Here is a 24,121-nt window from a genome sequence, read left to right on the forward strand (position 1 = left end):
GTCAATAAATGGATGGGTCACCATGCCCAGTAAATTTGCACTTGTTGATCGCCATACCAAAAAAGTTGAGATCCACTAGCCTAGGTGAGACATCCCTTCGTATTGGACTCGGCTATACAGCTGCAACGTTTTAAATGTGTTTTAAGTGCAATATACATTGCGACACTAGATGGCAATGGTGAGCCTTATGGAAAATTCAATGTATTTCTAAAAACGCTTTTTTAAAAAGCATTTTCAGAACGTTTTTTATATGTGTGTAGATTCCACTTGTGTCTCCTACACCGCTCACCCTGACTTAACCCTGCTTTCTCTGCCACAGGCTGTGGATCAAGGGATGCTATATTTGGCCGCCCTATTTATTTTGGTGATTTAGGGGGGTGGGGCGGTGGACCCGAGAAATAAATCTGAAGAATGTGTGGGATTAACTTGCCACCTTTTCGTCCCCACCTCCCTTCCTGCAGCGGTTGATTCTTCCACAGCCCAAGACCTGTAGTATAAACATTGCAGTGACTTAGATAAACATGCACTTAATGATGCAAAACGCTAACAGGGGAGATAAGGGTCATTAGCTGCAAGAAGAAACTGGAAATAAAATTGGGGTGGGGAAGGAGAGATGAGACGGGTGGGCACGAGAAAGAGCGTTTCTCCTCCCTCTCTTCTGCCATAAAATCAACTCCTAGTTGCATTTCTGCAACTCTCTGGCTATAAGGCAGCTGGCCCCAGGAGACTGGAATTAAACCCTGTATTCGGGAGGAAAAGTTTCAGATAACACTAAAAATAAAATTAAAAACTCAAAGACACTCCAGACACGCAGCAAATGTTTATGGCCACAGCCCTATGCTCACTTACTTGGCAAGATGTCCCATTGGGGGAGAGCAAGATTTACTTCTGAGAAATCAGGCAAAAGACTGTTCTAAGCAAGTTACTCAGGATAAAACCTTCCTGCTTGGAATAAAGCTTACTCCCAAGTAAATGCCCTGTACTGGTCTTGAAAGCTTTTCCCCCTTTCATTTTGAAAGCTTTAAAGTGAAGTACCTGAATTTAAATAATAGAAGAATACAGATGCAATCCCTTGCAGGCTTATGTAGGAATGAGATCCACTGAGTGGAGTAGGACATTGGAGTAGAATTTGCAAACTGGCAAATGTAAACAAACACAGATATACTCCACCCCTGCCTCTTCCACATGGAAAGCATTGATCAGATACGTGGTTTGCTTCAGTAAAGACTCCCAAGAGACCTCAGGATTATACTGGGTGAAAACTAGAATCCACTTACAAACCTTGTTGGGAGTCATAGGATTCATAGATACTTCCTGGTGGACAGTTAGAGGACTGCATGGTAAGTTCCAATGAGTTTAGTGGGAGTTCCTCCCAAGTCAGGGTTTGTGGGCTTAACAAGATGGGGCTGGAGGGTTTAAGCTTCAACTCACTCGCTTCAAAGCAAGTCCCACTGAATCCAACAGCATTAGGATCACCCGGCAAACCACCACATTGGTGATTTAAAAGCCGGTTGTGCCATTTTGAAAGCTCAATGCGGAGGCGAAAAGACCTTCCACATTACAAAAAAGCAAAACGCCAACACATACATATTGAGTTATTAATATCAGGGCAGCTCAATCTCCTCTGAGAAAGCAACTTGAGGACAAGGCTAATTTCCCTGAGTCAGAAACTCCACCCCACTTAAAGGACAGGAGACTCTTTAAGCATGCTCTTCTGCATTTGGTGAGGCATAAATGTTGACAGAATTGCAGTCTTTATGCCTCTTTTCTGTTTTTGTTTGTTTGTTTGTATAAAAAAATGGCCTTCCCTGGGCCACAATCCATGGCTTGGTGCCATGGCTGTGCACCACTGAAATTGCTTTGTGCAATTCGCTCATTCATTGCAAACTGGACTTGCACATTGGCAATGTAGATTTAGGGGTTGCATCCACAGCTGAGCCAAATCACATGGACAGAGTCCAGCAAAATATGAGGAGGAAGAAGAAGAAGAAGAAGAGGAGTTTGGATTTGATATCCCACTTTATCACTACCCGAAGGAGTTTCAAAGTGGCTAACAATCTCTTTTCGCTTCCTCCCCCAGTGAGTGGGGCTGAGAGACTTCAGAGAAGTGTGACTGGCCCAAGGTCACCCAGCAGCTGCATGTGGAGGAGCGGGGAATCGAACCCTGTTCACCAGATTACGAGTCCACCGCTCTTAACCACTACACCACACTGGAAGGACCATGGCTCAGAGGTAGAGCATCTGCTTTGCATGTTAAAACCCTAGCTGCAATTTTTGGCATCCCCGGGGAGGGAGGGAACTAGCCCTGCCTGAAACCATTAAGAGTCTCCCCCAGTCAGTGTGGGCAGTGCTGAGCTAGCTAGGCGAATAGTTTCATTTCGTACAAGGCAGTTTTCTGCCTTCCGAAAATTAAGCCCATCCAAGACACAATATCTTGGGAGTAAATCTCCATTAAAATCTAAAATCCAGTGAGAATTGCAGCTTCCTCTACTGTGTCCTTAGATAGACATACATGCCATAGTATAATACCCTCCAACATTTCTCCGATAAAAATAGGGATGCTCTGTATAATAATAAAGGGACACAGGTGGCGCTGTGGGTTAAACCACAGAGCCTAGGACTTGCCAATCAGAAGGTCGGCGGTTCGAATCCCCACGATGGGGTGAGCTCCCGTTGCTCGGTCCCAGCTCCTGCCAACCTAGCAGTTTGAAAGCACGTCAAAGGGCAAGTAGATAAATAGGTACCGCTCCAGAGGGAAGGTAAACGGCGTTTCCGTGCACTGCTCTGGTTCGCCAGAAGCGGCTTAGTCATGCTGGCCACATGACCTGGAAGATGTACGCCAGCTCCCTCGGCCAATAAAGCGAGATGAGCGTTGCAACCCCAGTCGTTCACGACTGGACCTAATGGTCAGGAGTCCCTTTACCTTTACCTTTAAATAAATAAATTAATAATAATAATAATAATAATAATAATAATAATAATAATAATAATTACTATTTATGCCCCTTCCCTCTTGAATGTGTTTCCCCAGCCAATCTGGGTAATTTCCAACATATATAAAAACTTCCCTATATAGGGCTGCCTTCAGATGGCTTGAGGAGTTGGATGATTCCATACTCTCTGACATTTCTCTGTTGAAAATAGGGACATCCTACCAAACGTTCCAACATTTCTACAATGAAAATAGGGGCATCCTAAGGAAAAGCGGGACATTCCAGAATCAAATCAGAAACCGGGATGGCTTCTGTAAGCGCAGGACTGTCCCTGGAAAATAGGGACACTTGGAGGGTCTGCAGTATAAAATCATAGATTTGTAACAAAGAATTGTAGAGTTATTCCAGAATACTTTCTTCCCACTCTCCGGAGTAAATGTGAAGAGAAGGTTAGCCTTATTTCTGAGTAAGTTTGAACAGCACCGGCTGCAATTCAAAAAGGTATTTGTTAGGGAGTAGATCCCACTAGGCCTTATTCCAGAAATAAACATGCCTACATTCCTGCTAATTGATCCACTGGTTTCAATGGGTTCCATCCAAGCCTACAGGTCACCCTCTCCCACTGAGATCAGGGGGGACGTGATGAAAGTGCTTAGCTGAACTGCCTTCTCAATTTTTCACACACTTCCCATTGAATGTTTATTCTCTCTAACGATGAATGCTTTCTAAACACAGGAAGAGCCCATAAATTATTTTAAAGCAAGGGTGAGAGGGGACAGTCGGAAGTCAACAGCCATAGTGGACAGGACCATTTGCCTCGGAGAAAGAATCGGGTTGGAATTGGGTTTTAACAACTTTTATCTCCCTCTCAAAGGCCTTCACTGAAAGGCTAAGGGGGAGTAAACAGACTTAAAACCCCAACTTCAGAAGTAACCTTCAGGCCTTGACAGACTAGCAGGGAAGGGAGGTGTGTTTGCGAAGATATAGGCTACTTGTTAATCTATTTATAAAGAAATAAAAATATTAGACTTTTATGTTTTCAGTCTTCTTATCATGATTTAATTTAGACTTCTTTGGGTACAAGAAACCTGGAAAGAAAAAGCACATGCTACTATTGGTAACAAAAATCAAATTGCCACTTTGATTTTTATTTCCCCCCTGTATATTTTTGCAAGCCAAACTAGGAGGTGAGGTGGGAAGGAGGTAAAGTTGAGACAGACAGAAAGAAAACCTATAAAAAGAACGTGGGTTATGGTAGATATATGTCTGGGTAAAATTGTTCCTATTTTTGTCGTCGCTGTGTTTTGTTGGGTTTTGTGTTGTTGTGTTGTGTTTTTTTAAAAAAGAGTCACATGGATTAATTGCCTAAATTCACCACAAACGTAAAAATGACTGACATGAGTGTACCGTCACACTTAAAATTTACTCTAACGTAAAAAGGCCTCACACGATCTGCGTTAAGACATAGGCACTTACATTCTTCACCTAATACTGCATCATCATCATCTTTTCAGTTTTTAAGCTACTTCAAAATCTTTTTCAGAACGCTACATCTGACCAAGAAGAAAAATGTAAACTTAAATTTGCCCTCGCCAGATCACCAAACTTTCAAAACAAAAGTTTCAAGATACGCTACTCCTCTTTCAACCCCCCCCCAACCCCCGCTTTCATATTTCCTAAGAATTCAAAGCCAGGACAACAACCTCACTACTGCCTATGGAGACAGCCCAAGAAACACTTACTAGAAAGTAAAGGCTGAAGAATTATGCAGGCTTAGGGCTGGCTGGGATGGGGTGGGGTAAGCCCCATTTAAATGACTTCTGAGTAAATATGCACAGGATTGTTCTGCCAGTCCCACTGACTTTAGGAGGACTTAATTTCCCAGCGAAGACACTTCCCAGTTCCTGCTTAAAATATTCCCCCCATACACACACTATTATAGTGTACAGGAAAGGGAACAGACAAGATCCAGCAAAAAAAACCAAGCACTTTATATAAAGCTCAACACTCATATTTAAAAACTTATACGCTTGATTTCGCTGGGTGATGCCCACCAACGTTTTAAATAAAAGAATTCATTTGTAATTCTAGCTGACAAGCATGCATATATATATATATATATATATATATATATATATATATATATATGAAGAAATGTGAGACACAAATGGAGGGGGGCCAAGGGGTGTGCCTGTTGTGTGTGTTGGGGGGTGTTGTTTTGTTTATAGCATGCCCATGGGTGTGTGCTATCTCTGTTTGGCTTCCGCTAAGACATAATGACAAGGATGCCGGGAGGAGAGCTGGATAAATGAGAAGTGGAGGCAGGCCTTTGTGGGGGTCAGAGAAGGGCTTTGGAAGAGATCTTTAGAAGTCACTTAAGAACGCCAGGTGAGCTCTCGGGAAACAAAACAAAACCGAGTGGGTTGGGCAATGGGAGCAGGAAGGAAAATTAATTCATGACAATGTCCCCTTATTTACAAACCACTGGGCGGTGGTGGTGGTGGGAGAAACCCCCATCCCTGTCTCTCCGGATTATGAACCCAAGTCCACCAAGCTGGAGGTGAGAGGGCCTAGGAGAGAGTCCTGCAGTTGGTGCTGGTGGGCTTGGAGGCCGTGAGTCGCCTGGGAGGCGGACAGCCCCGTCAAGGAATAGGTGGAGTTTCTGGCATGGCTGAGGCTGCCCTGGAGCAGGAGGATTGAGTTCTGATCCGGACTCTGTGGGGGCGAAAACTCCTCTTCCGAGCTGGACATGAGCGGCTTCGCCCCGTCCAGGGGAGACAGCTGGTTCTGTTTGTTCGTGGAAGTGTTGTTGTTCTCCGTATTCTCCCTGGGAAAAAGAGAAGCAGAGGGATGAGAAAGTGGTCATAGACCAAGCTGGTTGCAAAACCAAGGGCCAAGGAGGGGAGGGAATGAATGTCCCATCAGCCTAAATTGGCAGAAATGCAATTACGCAAGGGGAAAACTCTACCGAAAGTTCACTGTCACTCGCTCAAGCCACCAGCGGTTTTAAAGTCCCGGTGCTGGAAGTAAGCTTCTCTGATGGTACTTACTCCCAAGTAAGCCACGTAGTGGAATCACAGTGTTTGGTGAGGAAAGCTCTGGATGCTAAACACCATTTATATAGCCATTCTACACAGCAAAAGGAGGTTTTTGGGCAGCACATATTTCAGTATGGTGTTTCTCAGCAGATATAAATCGGGTTGAAATTTCGCTAGGCTTATTTTCAAGGAAACTGTACAATAGAATCTGTTTGTCATGGTGCACGGCCAGATCCTGCCCCTCATCTATTCAGAATTAAGGGCCCACCCTGCTGTGTTCAATGGGGCCTAAGGAACTAGGCACAAGATCCCTTCTTTTTAAGGCTGCTCTGTTGAACACTTTGCCTTGGAAGTTCCACTGAAATCAGTAGACCTAACTTCCATGAATGCTCAGGGTTAGAAGGGCAAAAACTGAAAATTCGTTGACTTTTGTTTTCTGGGGGAATGTCAGATATTTGTCTTGAGTATCAAGGCAGTCCTTCTATCAGGTTAAATAACCCCTTTTAGATCTTAAAAAAGATTTAGATCCATGGGACTCGCTTCCAAAGGAGAATGTTGTACATTCAGAGTATAACAGTGTAGGAACAAAAGTCAGAGAAAAGGTGAGGGAAGCTTCCAAAAATTTCTGTTTTGTCGTGTTTTGAAATCATTTGAGGAAAACACACAATTTATTCTCCTTTTATCTTGCAAGCCACCTCGACAGTGTTTTTGCCCTTCAAGGCAGCCTAAAAGCTATTTTAAATGAAGTATGCTTGGCCTTATTTTTTTTTTAAGCAACCTTTTTTTTTTTTACAAATGTGAAAAAAGACAGGATAGGTCCAAGATCAGGTTGAAGCCAAAGTGTGAGAGATTAAGACTGGATTATCAGTGGAGGAAGAGTTGAGAAAAGCAACTGCTTTAGTAGTTGGCTGGCTCATGCCCTAAATAACTTCCAAGAAAGGGTTTTTAAAAACCACACATAGAACCCTAAAAGAAGACACCAGTTAGGATCAAGGCTGCAAATATTTCACATTAGCTCAGAGGATGGACAATACTGTCCTGAGCTCCTAACATTTTCTGTAATAAATCTCCCCCACTCACCCTCCAGAAGCAAAAAGCATTTTATTGACAAGGGGGTGAACGCTAGAATCAGGATTTCTTAACTTGGTGGAACTTAGCCAGAAAGAGTGAAAGTTGTCCCCTTCCCTATAAAAATATATAATTTTGTCTGAGTCACTGTTTCTCTCCCTACCCCTTCCCTGCATACATAGAAAAGTAAAAGAAAAAAACACCAATCCCTCCTGCGTGGTAGGCTGATACAGACAACCAGGCAATCCCCGGATCGTCTGCAATGGAGACAGCAGAACACGGTCGCCCATACATAAATGCAAACGCGCAGCCTTTTCCTTGCACTCTGGTGGGGGGAACGGAAGAAGCGAAAGCTGCGTCCGTCGCCCGTAGCAATTGCGGCTTCGTTGCAAAACAAGGGGAGGTAATAACTGCAGTTTAATATAGCGCACATTTCTATCCGGTCTAAGCACCAGAAAACCTGTTGTTTCACTCCTGGTAAAGGGGCATCTATTGCCCCCTTAGAGGTGATCTAGCGGAGGAGCTTTGCTTGGAAGTAAAGTAAGACCCGCGGCGAGTACAGCGCACCGAGACTTCTCTCCGTTGAGATGCGGGGGCAGCTTAAAAGCCGACCTTCCTGCGCCTCCCTTCTTTCTGCGCGGCTCCCCTGAACAGCGACTTTCGCTCGAGGCGAAAGTCTGCCGCTCTCTGCGAGGAACTAGAGATCGCGCCTAAGGCAAGTGCGCATTCATACAACCTAGGTCAAACACGCGAGTCTCAGGCGGAGTAGAACGACCCGACAAAAATCGGCATGGGGGGCGGGCATTTCTCAGGCAGCCTTTCTGAACCCCAGATAGTCACTCGCCACTGAAGCTAGTCGGTGGTTTCTGCTTCCACGCAGGGTGCGCGTTGGGGAACTGGGTACAAAATCTCGATTATCAACAACACGCTGTAAAAAATAAATAAATCCATGGGACTGAATTTCAAAAAGGGTGTTTAAAAATCGGAGTAATGATTTCAGGCTGATGGGCCCACAGCTGAGCCCCTAAATACATTTGCTTGAAGGCAAATCATATCTCGGTGGTTCTCTTAACATCCTTTGGGTTAAGTTTCCGACTTCATACCCCTTTGCCTATTACACAGTCACACAATCTGTGAATTATAAATTGTTCCCTCTCTTACAGTCCATGTTTATGGCTGCAGCCAGAATTGCAAATCAATTTCCGTCATTAGGAGAGTGGAATCTCAGGGCATTAGTTAATCCGGATTAAGAAACGGAGTGGATCGGGAATGAACGGTTTGTATTTACAGCCAAGAAAAGGTATTGAGAATCTTCCCTGCCGGATGGGTAAAAACAAGGGTATGAGAAATTAGAATTTAAGTGAGCAGGCGGGGGCGCGCGCACCCCCCTTGCATTCACACGACCAAGAGCTCACGGAAAGATCTATACAGAGCTAGGCAAGCCAGAAGCTCAGACCTAACCACGTCTACTCAGAAGTAAATCCCGTTGAATCCAGTGGGTTTTACTCCCTAGTAAATGGGGTGAAGATTGCAGTGAGTATGGAGTGAATCTCTCCCGCAGAAATCAGGGGATCTCCAGAGAGTTTTCTTAGTGTGGATCGTGCCCACGGCCTCAGGTGGAGGAAGAAACCCCAAATAATGGTGTGTGTGTGCGCGCGCGCGCGCGCATGTGTGTGTTTTACAATTCTCTGAAGAGTGGTTCATATTTTAATAATGGCTTCATCGTTGCAGCTGCCACGTTTTTGGCCTCCTATTTAGACAGCTGCAGCCGGAACATCTCAGCCGAAGTGATGTCAGTGTTAGCTTAGGTGAAGGAGACGCGGGTCTAGTCGGCGCGTCCACGTCGCGGCGTCGAAAAATAAAATGCATTTGGAAAAGCTGTGTCTCTGCACAGCCGCTTCCAGCAGCACAACCCTCTAAATGTTTAGGATGGAAGCTAAAAATAATAAATAACCGCCGAAGACCTTCGCTCTTTTGGAAAACGGAGCTTTCAACTCTGGAATGCTCAGGATGCGGGGGAAACAGCCGCAGAAAAGAAAAGGGGAAAAAAACACATTTCAAGGCAGTTTCGTAAGCGACGCGTTAAACCGGTTTGGGCCTTTCCCCGGGAACCTAAACCGAGCCACAAGGTTCAGTTCGGCTTTTTGAAAATAAATAAAATGGTTGCTCTTCCCTCCCCAAAATATTCAGAAGCGTGCACAAACAGAGCGAGCAAAAGAGGTCAACGGGGTTTTTGCAACATCAGGTGTCAAAAAAGTATTTGCCAAAGTGTAAATACCGAAAGATTTAGGCTAATTGATTTATTAGAACGAAAGCTATTAAACTAGTGTGAGTTGTTATTGTTATTTTTAAAGTATCCCTCCACCTTTCTAGCCTACATTCACACGTTACGCCTTCCCCGAAAAAGAAGAGGTCGGGCGCGCCTGCGGAGATCCCCTCTGCTTACCCAAACCTCCGAGTCCCCTCGGGCTAACTCCCAAGCGCATGGATCAGGTGATTGGTTTTTATTCCTTTTAAAACCTTTCTGTGCTGTTAAGATGACATTTACTCGAGGGGAAATGCCCCGATCCATGCCAAGTTTAATCAGAATGGGAGGAGGAGTTGTCCCAACAATTGACCAGTGGGCAAGGAAGTGGACGTAGCTTCTTCTCTGGGTACAGAAAAAACTATAACCGTTAAAAAAATGAAGTGGAACACATAAAGATCAACGCGGCTCCTTACTTATATTATTACTGTATATGTATTTATTATAACCTGAACTCTTAATGGGTGGAGTTTCTCCTATAGGCACCAGTTTGCTTGCTTGCTTGTTTATTCAATTGAATGCGAGTCCAGAAAAATCTGGGGAAAGTGACGTTTTTATATACGTTATTATGTTTTTATATACGCTGGAAGCTGCCCAGAGTGGCTGGGGCAACCGAGTCAGACTGGCGAGGTACAAATATCATCATCACCATCATCATCTAGTTCCATCTCCGGAGCAAGCAGGACCAACAGCAGGCTAGGAACGAGTCTCTCTCTGGATGCGCTGTTTGTGCCAAATGACCCATCTCTAACCAATGCACATTTACTTTGGGGGGGGGTGAGAAGGCATAATTTACCCCCCCTCCAGCCAGTAAAGAAGGCAAACTAACAAGAGAGATGGGGCAGGGGTGGGGATTAATACAGTATACATATACTGTATATGTCCCGTCCATGTATTCAAGATCTGATGGACAGGAAGGGCGCTGGGTCTCCTCGACCCCTTCCTTTCCCTCCCCTCTCAAGGCACTAACTTGTTACCGGCAGAGTAACATTAAGCCCAATCTTGGGACAGGAGGTAACCGGGTCTCACAGATCTCCGGTTTCCCTCCCCTCTCTCCCTCTTCCGGGGTCCGGTTTGCAACAAATAATAATTTTTTTAAAAAACCCTCAGCAGCTGAAACCAGAGTCTGCCCCAATTCGTCCCAACTTCACAACAGAGGGGCCGCCAAGTTGGACACGCGGCTCCACCGGGATGGCAGATCCGTTGCTCTGCAACCTTTGATTTGCATTGCAAGCGCGCCCGGCCAAAAGTATCCTGGGAACTATAGCTTAAGGGTGCTGGGAATTGTAGCTCTGCGGGGGTCAAGTACAGCTCCCGGGATTCTTTGAATGCATGGGGTAGGGGAGAAAGCCTGGGTTGTTATCCTTCGGCAATTTAGATTGTGACCTCTTGGGGCACGCATTTATTTTCCCCTCCTTCCCCTTCCGCCCCCGTTATTTTGATGCTGCTAAAAACCTATATAAAACAGAATAAGTTCCCCCGGACTTGGATAATGCATGAATTATTGTGATACTAGGGGCTCATTTCTGCACCTACTGCCGAGTTTTGTGTGGGGAGGATCTGGGAGTCATCAATGGGACTGACACCCTAATCCTAAACACATGTAAACCTTCCTAAAGTCAAGTACGTCAATTTAAGCGGGGTGTGGCTGGGGTTACAAGGAAGATAAACGACTCCCTATAACCTCACCCATCCAGCTCCTTTGATTAACCCCCTCGCGGTCTGCTAGGAGTGGGGGAAATCTGCCCACAGCCTCCTGCATCACAGGATGGGGGGGGGGAGAGAGAGAGCTTTGGAGACTGCTCCATCAAGCCTATGCGTGCATACTCGGAAGTTAAGCCCCACTGCATTCAATGGGGCTTACTCCCAGGTAAGGGACTACAACCCCCAAGGCTGATCAGTGGGGGAAACTGAGGTTAGAATTCATCCTAATTCCATGATTTATCTTTTCAACTTGGTTATTATTATTATAAAAGTGTGTTGAGGATTGCAGCCTTTGTGTGCATATCTAAAAGCATGTGGGCTTGCTGAGTTGACCTCCTGTCTAACCTATTGCTGGCCATTTTATATATATATATTTTAAATCACAAGCACACTGTTCTCTGACGCACACTAACTCAGGAGTAAGCAAAGCCAAGAACACTGAGACCTACTTTTGCCCAAACAGGCTTAGGAGACTCAAGCTGCAAAGTCCTCTTCCGGCTTCCCTATCACCCTTCTCACCTCTTTGACCTCCAGTACTTTAAATTTTTATTTTTATTTTTTAAAAACCTACTCCAAAAGGGATGTGGTGGCTCGCAGACTCACCAGGGAGCTAGCTTGGGTTTTCAAACAGTGCCAAACTGAGACACAACACTCCAGTCTGGAGACTTCTGAGCCCACAATAAACCCAGCGGAACCATAAACAAGAGAGGGTGTTATTCCTGGTCACTTTTATTTCCTTTGCTCATATGCCTCATCCTGCTGCAGCTTGGGAGATGTATCTAATAGGAAGGGGGCTTTTGCTGGAATTGGTGGGGGGGAGGATTAAAGGGGAGAGTGGAAGAATTACTGGGCACCAAAAGAATCAGGATAGCTTCTATCAAGTAGAGGGAACTCTGGACTAGCCCCCAGAGAGGAAAGGAAATGAGGAACAGAGGTGCAAATGGGACCTTATGCAGGATGTGCTGGTCTGGTTAGTGGGCTTCAGTGCCCTGACAAATGTGTCGTCTTTTAAGGTGACAAAAGACTCTGATTTGTTTTCCTGCAAGAGACGGACACAGCTGCCACTCTGGAAATCTTGGCCTTCCAGTTACCTTGTCCTTTCAACATATATATATATATATATATATATATATATATATATATATATATATTTGCATAACCCCCCCTAGGCCAAGCAAGACTGCAGTGACGTTTATTTATGCTGGGCGCCAGAAACTGTAAGAACTCCACATCAGGAAAATGCAGCAAAGGGTGTGATTATTTTCATTCTCCTCCCTCAGGACATAATAGGAGGAAGGAGAAGTTTGGAAGCAACAATCAGGGGAAGGAGATGAGGAGGTTTGGAAAAGGCCCTCTTTCACCAAGACACGGCCTTTCTATGGGAAACCTGCTAGTACTCTTGACTAACAGGTATTTAGCATGACACAGTAGGCTGTGCGAAGATTTCAGAAGTGAGTAAGAGCCCCCTAGGGACACGATCCAGGCCCATTTGAGCCCTGAAGGCCCAATGAGTTTCACGGTCAGGGTGGCATGATGCAATCCTAACCATGTCCATTCAGAAGCAAGTCCCACTGAACTCAATGGGATTACGCCCAGGTAAAGCAGGGTTTAACATTCCTGTCTTAACCGTGTCACTAGGAACCTCCTCCTAGGCATGTCTATTGAGAGGCAAGTCCTTTAGGATTTATTATTATTATTATTATTATTATTATTATTATTCCAGGTAATACCATTGCAGCCTAAAAATCAATGGGGATGGTAAACTGTATCGGCAAGTTTTTGACGTTTTGCTATGTTTTTATATGTACTGTATGCCGCCCAGAGTGGCTGGGGAATGCCAGCCAGATGGGTGAGGTATAAATAATAAAATCATTGCTGTTATTATTATAAACGCTAGGAATGATCATTTGGCATAGTTGGTAATGAATACAGGATACCATCCAGCCAAAGTTAAGATTTCCTATATAAATCGCCATAAATTTAGGCTCCAACGAGATATCCAACATACCTGGGGGGCGGGGGGGGGTGTGTTTAAGACCCCACAACCCCCCCCAAAACCCAAACCTCTGAATAGACATGTATAAGGCTGCGATGCAAAAGTGCCTACCTGTGGCTGTGGATAGCGGGAGCTTACGCGTGCTTACTCGGATGCAAGTCTCAGCGCGTTTAGCTGGGCTTGCTCTCTGTCTGTACGGCTGTCGGTCTGTCTGGAGGTCTCTCTCTCTCTCACACACACACACACCCCACACACACCCCAGATAAAGTTTGGTCGCCCCCTCCGCTCCTCCGACTTGCAAAACAGCAGGACCCACCTCTCTTTCGCCTCCGCCGCTCGGTCGCGCTGCCTGCGGTTTTTGAACCAGTTGCTGACCTGGGTGGTGGTGAGGCCGGTGGCTTCGGCCAGCTCCCTCTTCTCCCGGGGCGAAGGGTAAGGGTTGTGGGCGTACCACTCGCGCAGGACGCCCCGGGACTTCTCCTTGAAGCAGTAGCTGGTCTCCTCGCCGTCCCAGATGGTCCTGGGCAAGGGGAATTTCCTCCGCACGCGGTACTTGCCCACGGCGCCCAGCGGCCGGCCGCGCAGCTTCTCGGCTTCCACGTAGTGGGCCTTGAGCCACAACTGCTGCAGCTTGGGGTGGTTGTGCGGAGAGAACTGGTGGCTCTCGAGGATCTTGTACAGCTCGCGGAAGTTGCCCCGGTGGAAAGCCACCACCGCCTTGGCTTTCAGCACGCTCTCGTTCTTGTGCAAGTGGTCGCAGGCGGGCAGCGACCACAGGAAGCGGCCCAGCCTCTCCAAGTTGCCGCCTTGCTGGAGCACCTCGCAGACGCACGCCACTTGCTCCTGCGTGAAGCCGAAAGACGGCAGCATGGACATGGCGACGGGGGCGCCGAGCCGCAGACGGGGCGCCCGCCACCCGGCGCTCGCTTAGCTGGCCGGAACCGGCAGAAGGACCGGCGGGGCGGTGGGGTGGGGGGAGAGAGGAAAAAGCAGCGCTGGGCGCCGCCCCCCTCCCCACACAGGCAGAAGAAGGGGAGGCGCGCAGAGACTCACCCCCAGGCGCAAACTCCAAAAAGACCCTTGGCGAATCCAAGCGGGGAGGCAAAAGCGTCCCCAACAGAACCCAGCGAGCGAGGCGCAAAGGAACTGGATGCTCCGGCGCTGTCGCTGCAGGCGCAGGAAACTTTTGGGTCGGGATCTCCGACGGCAGCCAAGCTGAAAGCCGCCCCGTCGTCCTCCGGGCTCCCTTGGATTGGATGTTTGCAGCGCCCTATAGGAAGGCGCGTCCAGCAAGGCAGCAGCTGCGCCCGGGAGAGGGAGAGCGAGAGAGCGCGCCGCCCAGGACGCAGTAGAAAAAAGCAGCCGAAGGAAGGCGCGGCCCGGCGCGGCTCCGGCCTGGTTGGTTGGTTGGTGCGCGAGCGAGAGAGAGAGCGGGCGCTGGCGACGGGGGCTTGGCAAGGTCCGCTTCGCTGTGGCTCTGGCTGCAGCCGAGGGGCCGACTGAGTGGCGAAGAAAGGCGAAGGAGACAGATAGGGCGGCTCTTGGCCTCTCGCTCTCTCCTCCTCCTCCTCCTCCTCCTCCCTCCAGAGGGGAGACACGTCAGGACCCTGCAATTCGAGCTGCTTCTCAAGTGTCACCTAAGGGGAACTAAACTCTGTGCAAATCAATTATTGCAGACTCTCTTTTTTTTAGAAGAAAAAAGAAAAAGAGAGCCACCCGTACCCAGCCCAGCTCTCTCCCCCTTCCTCTGCGGGCCCGTCTCTCCTCCAGCTAGCCAGCCAGCCAGCCAGCCAGCAAACCTCCTCGCCCTTCGCCCCCCCCCGCCTTTTTTTTCAGACCTGCTCATTCCCGGTGAGCTCATATTTAATTACCTTAATGTTGAGAATGAATAAATGATGCCCCTGATGAATAGCTTATGGCGCACGATAAATAATGAAAGGAGCGCCATAACTATGTCTTAAGAGGCTAGAGAGGCAGGGTGGGCATCTTATTGTTATTTATTTATTCTTTCATTCATTCATTTATTAATCATCACCCTCCTCGGAAATACATATTGCTCTTTATTTATTTTTGCATTCAAAGAGGTGAAGCTTAAAAGCGATGCCTTTGGGCTGCCACCAGGAGTTGTGTTGCAGAAGGCCTCTCTCCCCGTGTAAATTGGTGGGAATTCGAATTATGCCAGGAGCGGGCGCGGGAGCGCGTATTCCAAATACATCAATAAAAGCGATGCCCCTGCGGTCAATACAGCCTCCAGACGTAAGGTGATAGAAAGGGCACCCTGTCGACGTTAAGTAATAGGTACTGGAATCGAACCAGCACATATTTCGCCTGTGCAGACGGAGTTAGGCCTATTTAAAATCCGCGATGCGCTCTGGAACGAACGGTACCGGGCTGAAACACTCCTTCCAACGCGGCCTCAGCAAGATGACTCTGGAGTAAGCGTCTCCGGCCCTCTTGCAATCTGACCTGATCGCCGCGTAATTGCGCATCCTGTCCTGGAAGTCAGGCGCGCTGAACGGAGCGCAGGTTATTTCCGAGTAAACTGAAAAGCAGTTGTTGTTTTCCCCCCTATTGAAGCTGCTGTCCTCGGCATATTAATCAGGGACGTGGACCCCCATCCATCGAGAGCTGGCCCTCCCAGTAAAAACGCCAAGTATTCTGCCCGATTCTGTGGGTGGTGACTCGGAAACAGCTGTCACTTGAATTCAATGGGGCTCGCGACCAACTTAGCATGTTATGGGGAGCTGGCGCAAGCCTAGTCGGGGTTGCGGGTGGTGTCAGAATTGTCTTACCGTATTTTCCGCGCCGCGCGTAGCCACCCGCGCCCTCCCTTGGATTCCGCTAATCCTCATTTTGGTTCAAAAAGCAATTAGGAGGTTCCTCCTGGAGGAGGAAGATGATTTGGGGAAGGGAGGGAGAAACAATTAGAGCCTCTCCAAACAAAGGTAATCCATTGTCAGTAGCGAGGGCAGGGCTTGAGATAAGGACAATGAGGGCGAGATAAGCGGAGCAGCAGCAGCGCTGCCGAAAAGGACGAAACGAAGAGCCTTTTATGAGCTGTACTTATCTTGGAGGCGATAAGTGACCAACAGCGGCGCTTACGAGGAGAGAACGCTTTTTGAGGTGCATCTAGTCAGGCAGGACTCCCGGGGTCCCCAAAAAACAACACCAGAGGGACTGAAGACCGGTGAGGGCCCGGGTAGTCAACGGGGCGCCCTCCAGGTGCTGTTGAACTACAACTCCCAACTGCCTCAGTTTGGCCGGTGGTCATGGATAACGGGAGTTATAGTCCCTCAATTTATGGAGGGCGCCGCTTTGGGTACCGCTGGATTAGGAGAAGGTGATGTCAGAGCATCGCAATGTCAGAATATCTGCCTTGCATGCGGGTGCAGCTCCAAGGAAGGCTGGGAGAGACTCCTGGACTCCCCAAAACCTGATGACGCACTATAAGGCCGTCCTACGTTCCCACGTTCAGAGGGATAACGGTGTTAGTCGGATGCTGCAGCAAAAAGTAGGGAGAATGGGGACTTGCTTCGAAGTCAGGGTCCTTAAGCATGGCAGGTGGTCGCCCACACCCCTAAAACCAATCGCGCGTCTGTTTTGAACCCGCATCTTTGTATTTAGAAGCAAAGTCCGGTAGATGTCAGCCGTCCAATTTATTCCCAACTCGGAACGTGGGGAGCTGTCTCCTGCCGAGTCAGACCACTGACTGCTGCGTCCAGATCTGTGTCGTCTACATGGACTGGCGGCGGCGGTGCAATGTCTCAGGCAGATGCTCTGCCACGGGGCTACGACCCTTCCCCAGCTGCGAATGATAATAATGCTTTAGCATTTGTATCGCGCTTTTTACTGCTTAGGATGCTTCGCGGGCATAGTTCCAGCGACCCCTCCATCCATACCCCCTTGTTCTATTGACACCCCCCCACACACCTTGTGGTTTGTTTATTTTTTGCTTCCGCGGGGTTTCAGCTTCAGCGTACAGGCGCAATCCCATGAATGCTGGTTGGGACTTAAAGCTCCCCGGTGCGTGTATAGGATCGCGGCATTAGGCTTCCTTTAGCGCTCAAGAAAACACCTACAATGGTACCTCGGGTTACAGACGCTTCAGGTTACAGGCTCTGCTAAGCCAGAAATAGTCCTCGGGTTAAGAACTTTGCTTCAGGATGAGAACAGAAATCGCGCAGCAGCAGCGCAGTGGCAGCAGCGGGAGGCCCCATTAGCTAAAGTGGTACCTCAGGTTAAGAACGGTTTCAGGTTAAGAACGGACCTCCGGAACGAATTAAGCTCGTAACCCAAGGCACCACTGTACTGGTTTTCATCCGCGTCTCAGCAGGTTTGTGAATCAGACTTGAGATTTGGTTTTTATCCTTGGTTGGACTGATGTTCATATATCCTAACTGACTCTTCCAACCGGGTCATATTCCTTCCATCGGAACGTCGTAGAGGTTGGAATCTGAACACGTGTTGTGTTGCTCGCCCACGTCGCTTGTAGTGGGAACGCGAGACCACACTCACACGCACGGCGACGGTGACTATAACTAACCCCGTGAAGTTAGATGTTAGGGGACGGCTGAGGAAGGCCCGGGTGTCCCTCTCCCTTAGTAGGAGGGCTGAAATCCCTGTAGAGCCTGCCTAGATCAGAGATATTCGTGGGGGTGGCATCCGGAATGCTTGGCTATCAGTTTTTCTTTTCTTTTACGTCGTTTTCTCTCCCCGCCTTTTACTCGCAGGAATAAAAGGGAAAGCATGCAGGCAGCAGTGTTTGTATACAACTGCTCACCAAGAAGTAATACAGTGGAAGAAGATTTAAAATTACATCAGGCCAGGACACATTTTGAAGAAACGCGCATTTGCCACCAAAGATCCTTAATTCCACAGCCTTAAAATGACCTAACTCGGGTCCGCAGAAAGAAGGCCCACTGCTCCTCGATCTGTTTGCACGCCTCTCTGCGTGTCCCTGTCACGTGTAAATGCATAGGATCCTCTTTGCTCCCGAAAACGACCGCGCCGGTCAAACATCCCCTCTGCCTTGGTCTGTCTGCTCTCTGCCTCGGTATTATGAAACCACAAGGCAAAGACACTTTCGTGCCTTGGCTTTTGACCGTCAGGTCTGAAAACGGGGCCGGATTTTCTTTTGCACACTGGAGGAGCCCGTTCGTTTGGGGCTAAATTGAATCCGGTTCTTCTCATCTTTCTGGATCTTGCAGAAAGTGCCCTTAAGCCAGAGAAAGGCAGGCCCAAGCGCCTTGGCTGTGCATCACAGTGGTCACAGTTTAGCAATTTAAGACCACATGGACTTAAAGGCATTAGGTGAGTATTGGGGCGGATCTTTCTCTTTTCGACGACTTCAGGAAGTGAGACCCCTCCTGCACAGTCTGCAAAGCGGGCCCTGGACGACTTCTGCCCCCCCCCAACTTTTCCTGAAAGCGCCACTGCATAGGTGCCGCCACTTAGGGGCAGCTGGCCCTTCGCTCCCCAATAAAATATTTTGAGGGGGCCAGCTCCCTTCAAGTTGATGGGCATTGCAAGTCAAATGGTGCATGTGTCTTGTGATCAGAGACCCCCCCCCCCCATTTTTTTATTCAAGTTGGCACCATTACACCACTTTATGCGTGTGGATATAATATGCATATGGAGAGACAATCTCTATCCCCTCCGCTCGGCCGCTGCAACGAATTGTCCCACCCGATCTGGTACTTTCCCCCACTTTATTTTGGTCCTCGTGATGCCTTCAGAGAAGCTGCTGCAATGAATGTCCTGCCAGCAAAAAATGTCTCGACTTGGAACGGACTCCTTATTGACAAGGCAGCTGCGTGGGGACCGGAACGCGACTCTTTAGAAAGGCGTCTCTCTCTCTCTCTCTCTCTCTCTCTCTCTCTCTCTCTCTCTCTCTCTCTCCACACACACAAAATTATATGCCCCAACATACCCCAAAGTCTATAACAGATGCGCAAAATATTTTCCCCCTCCTATTAGCAGAGAGAGGTTGGAAAGCTTCCCCCACCCCGGAAAAAAAATGCCTCACTCAAAGAGGTGTTTGCTAAATGGATGTTTACCGCGGCTAATGCTTTTAAAATAAGGACAGGAGGGATTTTTTTTTTAAGTCTTCTTTTTAAAAAAAGAGGCCAAAGGTCTGACAGATTATACCTGCAGGACTGGAGGGCGAGGCGAAAGACAGATCTGAACCAAATTGGTGGAGATAACTCTCTCTCCGGCCTGACAGCTATTTGTCTGCTGCCACCAACCCCCTCAACCCGCTTCCCTCCCCTGGGATCCTTTTCAAACGTCTGAGAAGCAAACACGGGATTTATCATTCTGTAGCTCCGCGCTGGACGAGATGAGGATTCTCTTTAAAGGGCCGGTTATAAATATATCAGCAGAGCCCACATGCTATCTAGCAGCAGTCGGCTACGAGCAACGCTCTGGATCTGTGTGTGTGTGTGTGTGTGTGTTGGTTGTGTGTTTGTGGATAACCCTCCAACACTTACACCCACATCCTCAAAACATTTATATCCGGCTCTGCAGAGAATACTTGGCAGTTTAAAGTCCGCTTTTGGTTTCTTTCCGAGTTGATTTTCGCCTAACTCGTTCAGGACGCAAGAGCGGTGTTCCTTGCGAGTAAACAATTCATGTCAATCACGTTTTGCGCTCAGTTAAGTCTCATTTCTGTTGCAAATCATTCTGCTGCAATCGCCGACGAGCCACAAAAAGTGATATTTGTTTCCTAAGGCGGAGATTAAATAATTCGCTTTTATAAACAAGGGAACGTAGAGACCGAGAGCTTTCCTGCGCCACAAGGGGGTCTCTAACCTGATGCTGGGAGTCCTGCACCCGAGAGCTAACTGCGGACGGTCATCATCACTTGCTATGTTTTATAAAAACCAGTCCCTTTCACTTCTCCAAATCAGACCGCAAAAAAGGCGGATATGGAATCGCGTTGCAAATTTACCAACTAGCCGAAAGGAGAAGCGCATCGCCCTGACGTCCCTCCCGGTGGGTGGTTTGGAGAAAAACCTTTGCGGCGTTGTTGTTTTTTCTTGAGCCTTTTCAGAGAAAAGAATTTGCTATAAATAACAATTTGAAACATCGGGTCACCCGACTGCTGTTTTATTATTCCGCAGGCGCATTTTCCGCGGAGCCTGTTTACAAAAACAGCGTTTCTATGCGCCACTAAGGAGAATGCGCGCGCGCGCCGACTAGCTCATCTCCCTGGCGTCCACGTGTACGGCGCCAACGTCTGAAAGGAGCGAGCCTCCGCGTGGAAGTCCGCGCGCGCCGGGCGGGGGGCTCCCTCCAGGTGCCAGATAGAAAGCCTACTCGGCCCCGCTCCCTGCTCTCTCGTTCTCCTCAAAGGTAAGTCTAAACGCCTCAAGAGGAGGCAGAGAGGCAGGATCCCATCTACACCTCTGCACGTAGTAAGCCCCGCCGAATTTAATGGGATTTGCTCCCTAGTAATTGTGCATGAGTTCAGGACCAGTGCTCCTCTCACAGTGCATGATTAATGGGAAGGTCTGATAAATAAAATAAAATACAGGAGAGCCTCGGATTCTAAGCATGTTTACTTGGAAGTAAATCCGACTGGCAGGAATTGTTTTCTGCCACGAACATCGTGAGCAATTTCCCCCTGAAATGCAACTGTCATTACGATCACATCAGACAAGCTAGTTTAGGTGTAATAGGCTGGAGTGCTTATGAAATATACTAAGTCCCATATAAAATATAAACATTATAAGCGACGGACACTACTTAGCAGCTGCTTGTGTGTGTGTTCAACACCTTAAGGTATTGCACAAAACAGCTTCTACTTGTGCTATATTAAGACAGTTTACACGTCCAAAAACATCTATTGGTATTACTCCCCATTTAAAGGCTTCTGTCTGACAGTTCAATCCTATACCCGCTTATCCAGTGCGTAAACTAGGACATTTACTCCGAGGTAAGTGTGGCACAATAACCCCCTTCTCCTCAGAAGTCGCATTGAGTTTATTTCCCTCAGGTAAGTACAGGTCAGGACTGCATCCTTAGTCTCCTCGCCAGATGATGCCAAGCCCAATAAACCCAGTGTACCCAGTTTGTGAACACAGGACTGCTCTATATAAACACACACACACTTTACACGTCGACCCTACTAAGCACACGTAGGGAGGACAAACTCTGATGAATTCAAGGGAGTTTTCTCTTGAATAAATAAACATCCACAGGATGGGGCGTAAATTTCTTTATGAATGGACGCTAGATTTTTACTTTTAAAAAAACAACCCAAAAAAACAAAACAGGAATCTCCGAGGGGCGTAAGTGGCAGAATTTTGTGGACAATCCGAGGGCTGTTACCTTGGAAAATCGATTTGCAGCGTGAAATTGAACTGTCCACGGGTATAAGGCACGCATCTGTGGTTTGGGCGGAGGGGTGGGGGTGGGAGAGGCTGGCGAGAAATTTGCCCACCTTTGGGGCCTGGTTTCTTCCAAATGCAAAACGTAAATAAGACCTTACTGGTGCGCGGCCTGAGGGAAAGAGCCCAGGGCAGACTGCTTTCTGGGGAATGATCGCGCTGCTCCTTAATTAATTAAAGCAGAAAAAAGGATTTGCAGAATGCGGCCAGTTATAAGTGCGGCCAGTAACCCAAAACTCCAGCGATTTCCGACCCTGGAGACGCGAAGGAAACCCAAAACCGAGCCCATTAGCAAATGAGTTTTCTGTCGTGGACGGCTTCGTTCCCATCCACTTGCCGCTCTGAAAAATAGATCACATTTCGTTATCTTTAGTGGGAATCTGCAACGTGATACCGGATCTCACCCTCTCTGAGCTGCTAAGCGCAGAGGAAAGGGAACGAGAGAGAGACGCAGGGAGGGAGCGAGAGAGAGAAAGAAGGAAAGAAAGGAGGGGTGCGGAGGGTTGGTTTATTTCTAAACAATAAAGGACTTGTCTTCTCTCTCACAACCCCTTTAGCTCTCTTTTTTCCTGCTTTCCTCCCTCTCTGCGCTTCCTCCTCCCCTGAAAAATCAAAACCACTGAAAGAGAAGAGGGGCGCTATTTTGGAGACGCGTCCACCCCGCCGACGCTGAAAAGCGTTTGGTGCAAAAAGGCGTCTGAAAGGAGGGAGAGGAAGAAAACCCCCGAAGGAGGCTCGGGGGACCGGCTGGCCATCGCTGCCCTCCAGACACCTGTGAAAACAAAGCGGGTGTCACCCTGCGAGCTCTGGAGGAGCCCAGGAAAGAGGGGAGCGTCGCCAGGAAGCCCGCGGTCGCTCCTCCAGATGTTGGTGGACCGCAGCGCGCATCAGGCCCGGCTGGTCAGAGGGGACGGGGAGAAGTGGAGGCTAACAACATCTGAAGGGCCACAGGCTCCCCGGCCTTGTAGTGAAAGATGCGCCTTTTCAAGCTCATCCCAAAACGCCCCGCCGTAACGCCATTCCCACGCGTTCCGCGTTCCGCGTGTCGCGTTTTGCAATCAAACCGCAAGGAAGCAACTCATGGGAGAGGAGAGGTTTCTTCCAGGAAGCCAAAGCGTGTACAAGTAGTACTAGGACATGGGAGAAATCAGGTTTCCGATCCCACCCTTCCCTGAAGCTGAGCTTGGGCCAGTCTCTGCCTCTCAGCCTAACCTACCACACAGGGTTGTTGTGGGGCTTAAATGAGGAGGGGGAAGAACCACCTGCGCCCCCTTGAGCAACTAGAAGAAAATGATGGGCTAGAAAGACAATTAATAAATGCAATAAATCCCTGCATTGCAGGGGGTTGGACTAGATGACCCTTGGGATCCCTCCCAACTCTAAGATTCTAGGAAATATATGTGTGACAGAGTGGAGGACACAGCTGTCAACTTTCCCCCTTTTCTTGCGAGGAATCCTATTCGGAATAAGGGAATTTCCCTTAAAAAAAGGGAAACGTTGACAGCTATGGTGGTTGTGCGCCCCTGTATGTGTTTCAGCGGCACAAGGGCAGGAGATGAGCGGCTGCTCTGGTTGCAGTCCTCGTGTTCAGACGCGTGTTCAGGAACGAACGTCTGAACGAAGTGCGGGAGCCTTCAGGAGCACCGGCTCCCACGCACTCTGGGATACAGAAGGAAGGCTCCCTCGTCGCCACTTACACTAACCGGTAAGGCAGAACAAGCCAGATGTCAGTGCCTAGGGGTGCCAACTTGAATATAATATTGGGGCAGCGGCGGGGGGCAAGTAAGTCCTGCCCCGCGCAATCAATCACGCCACGCGGTGCACGGGCACCATGTGAATGGGAATGCCCATCAACTTTGGGGGGACCCTCCCCCTCAAATATTTTATTGTCCCCTAGCAGTTGGCTCACATGGTGAGCGCTGAGTAGCTACCCCCGCCTACAGCAGTAACGTCTGAAGGCAAAGGAGCATTCGCGTGTACAGGATTCCAGATTCCACGCAGGCTCCCTCCGTTCAGACGTTACATGCAGGAGCCAGAGGGGAGGGGAAATGTTGCTGGTCAGCGGTGCCTTCTCCACTTGCCGGTTCTCCTCAACTGTGAAGTCTGAAGGAGGGTTAAGTTAGTAACTTGCCTCAGGACGCATCCCGAGTTCGTGGCAGAGAGGAGAGCTGAACTCGAGTCGAGAGACTTCAAAAATCTGTTACCGCCACCGCTTCACTGAGGTGCTTTCCCCGGTAGTCAGTGGGTAGAAAAGCCCCTGAGGGTTTTCGCAGAAATCCCAGGCAACAGCGAATATTTCAGGTTTTTAAAATAAAGCGCGAGCGGCCCGGTCCTTTCTCCCCTACAGCAAAACCCCAACCCCTGTTCCAAGGGGATTCCCTCTTGCCAGAATTCAGGATTGCGACCTTTCCAAACGGGATATGAGGTTCGGGATGACAAAGCAGCCAGTCTCCCGGCTGGAAAGTCAGTATGGAACATCATGGAATTGTTGGAAGGGACCGAGGGTCATCTAGTCCAACCCCGCAACGGAGGAATTTCAACTGAAGCATCCATGGAAACTGCCTTATATACTGCATCAGACAATTGGTCCCCTTTGGCCAGTGTTATCTACACTGACTGGCAGGAGATGTCGGGGATCGAACTGGGCACCTCCTGCCCTCCAAGTCCGATCCTAAGCAGGCTGGCTT

The 24,121-nt window shown here is 48.5% G+C and overlaps 2 protein-coding genes across 3 annotated transcripts in view; both read right to left on the bottom strand.

Moving 5' to 3' along the window:
* LOC128419807 (homeobox protein SIX4-like) overlaps positions 1 to 24,121 on the bottom strand; it is a 168,625-nt gene that overhangs the window by 72,991 nt on the left and 71,513 nt on the right. The window lies entirely within an intron of this gene.
* Positions 4,061 to 14,725, bottom strand: LOC128420569 (homeobox protein SIX1). 2 transcript variants are annotated; one of them, XM_053402240.1, is made up of 2 exons: positions 13,420 to 14,725; positions 4,061 to 5,760 (listed from the first exon to the last, which is right to left on the bottom strand). In XM_053402240.1, exons 1-2 carry the CDS (start codon positions 13,918 to 13,920, stop codon positions 5,404 to 5,406), a joined length of 858 nt encoding a protein of 285 aa, XP_053258215.1. In that variant the 5' UTR covers positions 13,921 to 14,725; the 3' UTR covers positions 4,061 to 5,403. The 2 variants fall into 2 exon arrangements, with proteins under 2 accessions (XP_053258215.1, XP_053258297.1); XM_053402322.1 differs by having other exon boundaries at positions 13,361 to 14,706.

The sequence above is a fragment of the Podarcis raffonei genome, chromosome 1 (genome assembly GCF_027172205.1).
Source record: "Podarcis raffonei isolate rPodRaf1 chromosome 1, rPodRaf1.pri, whole genome shotgun sequence".
In the NCBI taxonomy this organism is placed as follows: Eukaryota; Metazoa; Chordata; class Lepidosauria; order Squamata; family Lacertidae; genus Podarcis; species Podarcis raffonei.

What these genes read in the sequence shown, in the direction of transcription:
- LOC128420569 (XM_053402240.1), bottom strand. Translation starts at nt 13,920, where the DNA reads ATGTCCATGCTGCCGTCTTTCGGCTTCACGCAGGAGCAAGTGGCGTGC. An exon ending in CCGGCCTCACCACCACCCAG is followed by an intron (nt 5,761 to 13,419) that starts GTCAGCAACTGG and finishes TCTTTTTCCCAG; the next exon opens with GGAGAATACGGAGAACAACA.